This window comes from Phyllostomus hastatus, unplaced genomic scaffold (genome assembly GCF_019186645.2).
Source record: "Phyllostomus hastatus isolate PE091 unplaced genomic scaffold, TTU_PhHast_1.1 phas_contig_86, whole genome shotgun sequence".
Lineage (NCBI taxonomy): Eukaryota > Metazoa > Chordata > Mammalia > Chiroptera > Phyllostomidae > Phyllostomus > Phyllostomus hastatus.
In genome coordinates this window covers 69,035,852-69,044,496 of record NW_025333977.1, presented here as the reverse complement: position 1 = coordinate 69,044,496, position 8,645 = coordinate 69,035,852, and the positions used below count along the sequence as shown (strand labels likewise).

General features: G+C 41.2%; 1 protein-coding gene across 3 annotated transcripts in view; it reads left to right on the top strand.

The window, feature by feature from the left end:
- Positions 1 to 6,375: 6,375 nt before the first annotated feature.
- Positions 6,376 to 8,645, top strand: part of TBC1D23 (TBC1 domain family member 23) — a 64,969-nt gene continuing 62,699 nt past the window's right edge. For 2 of the 3 annotated variants that reach the window (XM_045851620.1, XM_045851619.1), the window contains exon 1: positions 6,376 to 6,552. In XM_045851620.1, the coding sequence (XP_045707576.1) occupies positions 6,500 to 6,552 (53 nt within the window). In that variant the 5' untranslated portion in view covers positions 6,376 to 6,499. The remainder of the gene's footprint in view (positions 6,553 to 8,645) is intronic. The other variant, XM_045851621.1, reaches the window with a different exon arrangement.

Below are 8,645 nucleotides of genomic sequence, written 5' to 3'. Positions count from 1 at the left end.
ATGATTCTGGTTGAGAAAGAAAGTTACAGAGAAAATGTTGCTCCCAGCCATGTGGTTAGGTGTAACCAGTTGACGAAAGTTGGTAGAATGTAACAAAACAGAGGAAATTACCTTTAACAAAAACATCAAGTCATGGAGCAGCAGAGTGCATGTGGGGCCTGTAAACATGGAATGGCTGAAGTATACTGTATGTGTACTTCATACAGGATAGGGAAGAGGGAAAAGTACTTGAGATTATGAGTATAAGGGCAAGGAATTTGGACATTCTTTATAAGGGATGGTGAGCAATTGAAAGATTTTAGGTAGATTTCCATTTTAGAAATAGGCAACAAGAGGCACAAATTCAATACCTTGGAGGACTAAGCAAGTACCAAACATGTAAATTGGGGGCTGGTCTAAAGTGTTGGGAAGTAGTGGGGAGATAAACTGAAAAATGTATAAAGACATTTAGGTGATTAAAAGCTACAACAAAATTAAAGGTGCTAAGAAAATAAGTCCAGCCTGAGAGCTGCCAGTTTGAACCCCTGGTATAGAGGCTTGGGGAACAGAGTGGAAAGAGGAGGAAACGAATTAAGGAACCCCTTCATGTAAAACATAATGAGAAGCAAGAGAAAAGCTGCAGGGGTAGAGAAGGACCAGACCTGAAAAATATTTAGGGAGAAGATCCATAGGCCCTGATGGCCTATGGTAAGGCAGAAGGAAGGAAGCTAGAAAATTTCCACATTTCTGGCTTAAATGACTGGATATATGGTAAAAGTATTCACTTCTATAGAAATGGTAGAAACTGGGGCAGGTAGACACAATGAGTTTTGCTTTAGAATATTTAGTTATGAGTGTTTGTGGGTTATCCAAGTGTGAGCTCTCAGTAGAAAGCTAGATTTATAGATGCAAAGTACAAAAGTAAGGCTAGGGTTGGAAAGACAGATATAGGAGTTGTTGGGTTATAGGTGGGAATTAACAACAGAAAAGTGGTGAATATTGTCCAGGGAAAAAAAGTGTAAGCAAAATTATAAGAAAAAATCTTTATCTAACAATTTTAATACTTTATGTATCTGCGGTCATTTTCATATTCATTATATCCTAAAAATTTTATTTAATTTCGTATCTTTCTTCGCAAATTTAAAATGTAGAAATAACAGTGGTAATCTATATAACTTACCATGGGTATTAGAGAAACCAGCCTGTAAATAACATATATAGAAATTATAACACATCCCTATAATTTTTACACATATTTCTAAAAGTATATATAATCCAAAGTGCATATAATTTTGTACAATTACCTTAGATGGACCCTTGCTATTTTATTTGGCAAGACACACAACTAAAAGGGTGGGTGCAAGTGCCTGACATGTCTGGGGACAGAGGGAATGGCACAGTCATGGTCTAAGGACACTGTTCACAGATAGTATGTACATGCATGTGCAAGTGTGTGTACTCGCAAAAAGCAAGAAGTTAAGCTTTAAAAACCAAAGCTAGTTCCAGCTCATGTATTGTTTACGGTCCCTGTTTCCAATAGCAGTGACTCAGCCATAATAAGCACCTTTTGTCTCAAGCATTGAGGAACAAATTTGGACTGAGGAAAGGGAGGAAAGGTCTCCCACATTAAAGAACATACATCCCAAAACCAAGAATGGGTCAATCCCTATCCAAACGTTTTCTTTGGGTCTATATCCATAATCTTAAAGAGTTGTCTTCAATTAGCAAAGAGAAATACTGGAAGGATAATGGAGAAACATTATGGCTGCCAGCTCCTTTTAATCACTGTTTGCTCAACACTTTTAAATGAATTAAAAGCAGATGTTTAAATTGCTGCCAACTGTTCACTTGTCAGCAGTAAATGGGAATTAATTTGGTTTTGTTCGTCATTAAATTAAATGTTAGACTTAAATAGTTTAAAGAGTCTTGGAATGCAGGTCCTGATGAGATTTTAAAGTTACAAATAGTACATAATTTTGGTAACTGTGAAAACATTTGTTGTTGTAAGATAACAATAAAAATTCTGAAACCCTCACACAATATCTGACAAAACAAAAATCAATTTTGTGTTATTGGACAAGAACTTTTGGGTGCCATCTGTACCTTCAGCCCTGCATTTGCCATAGTGGAAAGCATGAAAGAACTTACCAATGTGTGCCATTCTTGGTGTTAAAGAATACAAGATTGTTCCCTGGCTGCTGCCCACTCACTTGGTCTGGGTGTCTTGCAATAAACTGAGTTCTTATCAAGCTGAGTTCAGCTTGATAAGATTGACAGGTGTCCTGAACTTCACAAGCAGGAATCATACAGGAAGCAGTAGGGGGCAGTCCTTGAGATTCTATGCTGGAAAAAGAAGCTCCTGTAACAATTTCACTAAGACAAAGTGGCTTTACCAACTGAGAAAGAAAACCTTTGTAACTGTACATTATTCCTAAAATTTAGAAGGGGGAGAAGGAGGGGTACCTCTGGAAGCTAGCTAAGTTATATAACCCCCAAACCCCAACAGTCGGAGTACTTAGATTAACCAAGTACCCACTTGTAGACTTGGCTCAAGTGTATAGAACAAACTCACTAACTTAATAATAAACTTACTAACAACTTTCTTACCTCTGTATGTGGGGCATTTAGACTTGCCAGGTGCCTGCTTGCAGCTTTGTGCCTGTATGTGTTTCATAAATAAACTTGCTATCTCGTTTCCACTATACATGTTTGTTTCTCACTTGAATTATTTTCTTGTGGGCAAGACAAGGCCTCCTGACTCAGGTCTCTCTCCCCATCTGTAACAGTATTATTGATGAACTCTTCTTACAAAAGGAGAAAAGGGTAATGTAAGAAAATACAGGCAGATAATGTCATCATAAAATTTCATCTAGCCCTTGAAAAGGTTTTTATTTTAAGCAGAAATCTACTACTAAAGCTTACCATATTCTATAATAATCCAGGTAAACAGCAGGACTTTGAGGGGTTTTTTAAAGCACAAAAATACTCAAAGTTTCACCTATAAAAATTTGCATCCACCTAGAAAATGTTCTGTGGGCATAGTGTGGTCCTTGTCGCCTCAGGGAGTGAGGCATGTTGGGGAAAATATGGTCAAACCTGATCCAGAGCAAGAGGAAGAACTCATGATCAGAAAGCTCATCAGCCAGGCATTGTACACTAACTCAGCAACCTGGAGATCAACAACCCAGTGTGGTGTTTGTCACTTCAGAAGACAAGCCAAAGTGAGGGGAAGGTATAGATGGTCCCGATTTAGAGCAAGAGAAAGAGGAGAAAGGGCTTATGGGAAGAATACTCATCTATCACTGAGATCTGCAGTAAGTCAGCAGCCTGTATATCAACAGGCTAAACCTGAGCAAACCTAAAGAGTGAACCAATGGAACCTGTTCAAGAAAAAGAAATCAAAGAAATACCAAGTTCAAGGCTTTGACCTAACAACCAGATTCCTAGAATTACCACTGGAGGAAGAGGATGTCATTTTGGTGAATATCATGACCTCAGAGTATGCTCAGTAGAGCATAAAACAGGTTAATGAGAAAAAGGACAGATGACAAATATTTCACAAAATATCATTGCTAAACATTTTCAATTGAAACCTTATCTCCCAATGGGTTATATACTAACTAACATCATATTGATCCTATCTAAGATAGGCTACATAATTTGTGTGGGCCTAGTGCAAAATGAAAATGAGGAGCCTCTTGTTCCAAAATTATTATGAATTTCAAGATGACAATTGCAGGGCACTAAACCAAGTCCCAGGCCCTTCCAAGAATAGGGCCTTGTGTTATTGCACAAGTTGTATACCCATGAAGCTGACTCTGACCCTTTCTACAGAATGAAGAACTGCTTGCAAATGTCAAATAATATATTCTTAATAGAATAATATTTTACCACATGGTGTATAAAGCAGTCAGTGATTTAATTACACTCAAGATAAATTGCAGCACTGGCCCATGTGGCTCACTTGTTTAGAGTGTTGTCTGGTAAACCGAGGTCACAGGTTCAATTCCCAGTCAGGGCACATGCCTGGATTGCAGGTTCTGACCCTGGTCATGGCAGCTGATCTATGTTTCTCTCTCACATCAATATTCCTCTCCCCCCTCTCTCTAAAATAATAAGTGTGTCCTCAGATATGGATAAAAAATAAATAAAACAAAAAGTTTAAAAAAAAATGAATTGCAACTGAGAATTAGAATCACCTTAACCAATGAACAACTGCTTGCTATGTCACTGAGTTAATAGTTTTTAAAACCTTCTGAAATTTAGAGAACCTTCTGAAAAGCCACTGATAGGAATGAAAGGGAACCAACAGAAATCTTGAATATTAGGACAGTAATTTAACCTAGATTCATGTCTTTTAGTCTTCCTGTTAGCTGTGATCTAAACCCTCATTCCATGTTAAAAGAAATTTTTCCCATAGAAAAACTGAACAGCATGCAGATCCTGGGCTTAGAAGTAGGTGCAATAACATGTGGCTCTGTATTATCCCTCTTTGGGGAAGAGAGTGAACATGTTTTTGATTATAAATAAATAGCTGTACTATGATTTGTGCTGATTTTAATCAAATACTTTCTAAAATTATGAAACATTTTAGAGACCAAAGTACAGACTCTAAAGAACACTGAACACCCACATAGCTCCTTCTCAGTTCTTAAGAAACAAAATATTAAAAATATAACTGAAGCCATTTCCTGCCCTCCCCTAAATATAATTGTGAGAACTACAGAACTTTCTGCTGATAAAAATACTGTGTTCAAGCCCCTGCACTAAGAAACTTGGCCAAACTCTAGCATGGTTTCTAGCAATATAAGCCTGTGTCCCTAGGGTGACCCCAGGTCCTCACTGAACCCCAGCTCTCTATTAAGTGCCTGACTGAGAAAGCTCAATGCTGCCAAGAGAATTTACTGTTTGTTCTAGCCAACAACACCTGATGATAGGCTCCTGACCTCTCTTTCTTGGACTATTTACTGGAAAGAGCTTATGATTGTGAATCCATATCTCATAACTTAGAACTGTTCTCCCAAGGACCTAAGACCATTCCTTTGAAATGCAATCATCCAGAAGGATACGGCCTCTGTCTCCCAGTCTCTGTGGGAGGATAGAATTCTTACTTCAAATATTACCAGCTAACAGACACAGCTGGCCTAGTCACAATTACACTGACCAACGCTTTGTAATTTTTCACTTCTCTGACTAATGAGCCCCTACTCTCCCCCTTCCTCATTCTCCCTTTAAAACCCCTAGTCACCTCTGCACAAATCAGAATGGAGCTCAGCTCTTTCCCCTACTGCCAGCAGTTTCTGAATAAAATCTCTCTTTACTGCTTGAACTAACGCCTGGCTGCGTTTGTTTTTGAGAACTGTCATTCTGATTTTTGTATATATCATTTCCCCAAATTTTTTAAAAAAGACATATGTATCTATTCATAAACAATATATTGTTTTGTCTAAGGCCAAATATGAATGATATATGACCAGTTGTTCTGCAGTTCATTTAACATCATACTTTTCAGATTTATTCATATTGTTACATGTAGCTCTACTTGGTTCCATGACCTGCAAAATCATTTCGGGACGGGGACGCGGGAGAAGCATTTCCCTAGGTCCATCCTTCTGAGCCTGTGCCACACCCCAGGCCCGGGAAGGGTCAAGTGGGGACTAAAAGCCAGTGGTTTGGTTGCGGTGGTGGCGTGACCAAGCTTGGATGGGGAGAAGGCCAAGGAGCCCATCTGTGTGAAGGGGAAGTATGGTGGGAAGAAAAGAAACGTGAGCCGCTCTCCCTGCTTGGAGTTCGAAGAATTTTAGAATCCTAAATTTGAGCTTGACCTTCCAGGCTGTTAGGAAGCTATAGGAAGCTATAGTTATAAAGATGGGAAAGTAGAACATATTTCTTTTACTGTTTAACTTCTTTTATAAACTAACTTCCAAGTATTCAAACATAAAGTATGTAGCCTCCATTTGCTCTTTTAACTGCACCCCACAAATAAGGATGAGCCTGCCATGTTTCGACACCCTACTTTCCTCAAACCCAGCTTTTATAGAAGAAAATTACTGAAATGTGGCACGTTCCTACCTCCTATCTCCACGTTCGAAGTGGAATTCCCACCTCCCCTCCTCCCTCCACTAGTTAAGTCTCTCAACACTGACTTCTTAAGTAACACGCGAAATAGGCAGGAAGACGCTAACTGGACGCCAAGGAGCGACGCTCACTTGGGCTTCCTCCTGGAACTACCTTCCCCACCAAGCTCCGCCCGCCCCGACCAGCCTGGGCCCCGTGGCATCCTGGGACGTGTAGTTTTGGAGGGGAAGCAGCCTCATCCTGATCTCCTCCCCTTAATGATGCCTTTGGCCCTCTGGACGTCGTGACGTCGTGTTCCTCCCGTCCCTCGCCTCCTTCCTCGTTCTTTCCTTCTCCGGAGTCTCAGCCCTAGGCTTCCTAGGGCCTTTTACGACATTGGGTTTCAGAGTGTATCTCGGCGCCCGGTCCACTTTTCGGCAAAGTGACGTGGACGTCAACAGCAATGGCGGAAGGGGAAGAAGTCCCGCCACTGCCACAGTCTAGCGACGACAGCTGGTGAGTGGAAGCCCGTGGCTGATTCTCGCTGCTCTTCCACTCTCCTTTCTCACCACCCTGCCTCTCTCTGAGGCCCCAGCCGGCACCAGCGTGGAACCGGGAGGCCGGTCCTCCTCCGAGTCCCGCGCCCTGCCCCGCCCCCTCTGCCTGCCCGGTGGCCTCATCCATCCTAAAGCCGGAGGGGCTAAGACCGGACTTGAATGGAGAGGACTTGAAGGGAGAGGGGCGTCAGTGGTCGGGGTGCTGGGCCTTAGTGCGGCCCTCCGCCTCGTCCCCCGGTTTCCAAAGTGTGCTACAGGGGGTAGGCTCAGGGCCGGGGTTGGCCGGAGCCCCTGGTCGTGGGTGTTAGAGTAGACAGCTGAGGAAGTTTCGCGGTGCGGGTCTGAGGCGCTGGAATACCACTTGAAGAACAGACCACTTGAAATCACCTTTGCCACCTTTGCCCGCGGGGTCAGAGGTTGAGACACACACCCACGGAGGATCCTTCCGACATAGTTGATATATACGTTTTTTAATCTTAGTTTTTATTTCTCGTTTCGAGCTCCAGCAGTTTCCACCGTTCGTCTCTTTCACACAAGTCATCTTTTCCTTCCTACCACTTTCCTCACAGCTCGAGCTTCACAGCTTTGGATGCAACGTGGGCCGTTGCTCTTGCTGCTCCCAAGCGCTTGAATGCTTACCTGATTTATACTCGGGGTTGTGGGGAGCCTCTCCAATAGTTTTTTGGTAGACTTTAGTCACGCGGTGTTGTTCATCTTTAGGAAAGGCTCCTACTTTTGAAATAGTTGATGTTCACAGGACATTTTTAGGGACATCGTAAAAAAAAATGGAACCTTGAGAGGCTTGTCGAATTTTTACAGTCAATTTAAATGTGTTAGCCACATGTATTAGATAATTACAGGTTTCGCTGTTCATCAAATGTCCATACAGCTCACTGACATTCTGCGTAAAAATAATACAGAATATTTGTACATATGGACTTGAATCCCTGACAATAAATGAAGTCTTTGAAAGGGATAGGTAGTACAGTACTTGGGAAATTCAGCTCTCAATTAGCTGACATCTAGTGTTACTTTAGTGCACGTACACTCCAAGGTGTAGAAGGAAAGTTTGTGATGACCTAGATGTAGTTTCTTTCCTCAATTTGCTTATTTTGAAGTTGGGGGTCTCTGACAGGTGCGTCAGTGACAAGGTAGAATTGATCCAGTTCTCTGGGAATGTGAATAACAGTGTTACGAGACATCAGGGGGCAGAAACCACTTCCACTTGGAGTCACTGGGGGAAAACTTCATGGAGGCAGAGGTGTTTGAATTAGGCCTTGAGGAATGAATAGGATTTGGACCAGTGCTGTTCAGTACAAAGTACACTGTGAGCCAAATACGTAATTTCAATGTTTCTACTAGCCATATTAAAAACTAAAAAGAAACAGGTGAAATTAATTTTCATTTTGTATGTTATTTAATCAAACATACCCAAATATTATTTTAACGTGCAATCATTGTTAAAAATAGATAATTTTACATTTTTTGTACCAAGTGTTTAAAATCCAGTGTGTATTTTACATTTACTCTACATCTCAACTTGGTCTAGCCACATTTTAAATGTTACATAGCCACACATGGCTAGTGACTAACATGGGATAATTCAGTCAGATTAACGGATTGGAATGGCCTCTGAATGGAGTGATAGCATGAGCAAGGACATAGGCAAGAAAATGGATTTGTTTGGAGAGTAGTGACTAGAACTTCATGAAGCTTGCTGTTTTGGAGGAATGAATTGTTGTGTTGCAAACTGGCTGTTACCAGATGCTGATTGAAGGCGAGGAGGGAAATATTTCTAGAGTTAAGGTATCTTTGAGGAGTTTTTGTTCAGAGGAGTGTGAGCATGTGTCTGGTTCACAGGGGCAAGGAACATGGAGTGCATGGTTGTTAGAAGTACCGTTTGGTCTCTTTTGGGTTGCTTTATCTTTGATGTGGCCTTCTGTTTTTCCTCTTTTAATTGTTGTAAGTGGAGGAACCCTGAGTTTTTCTGTGATTTCTGCTTTCCCTCGATTCTGTTTTAATTGTTCTCCTTTTTCTCTACTGACTCCACTC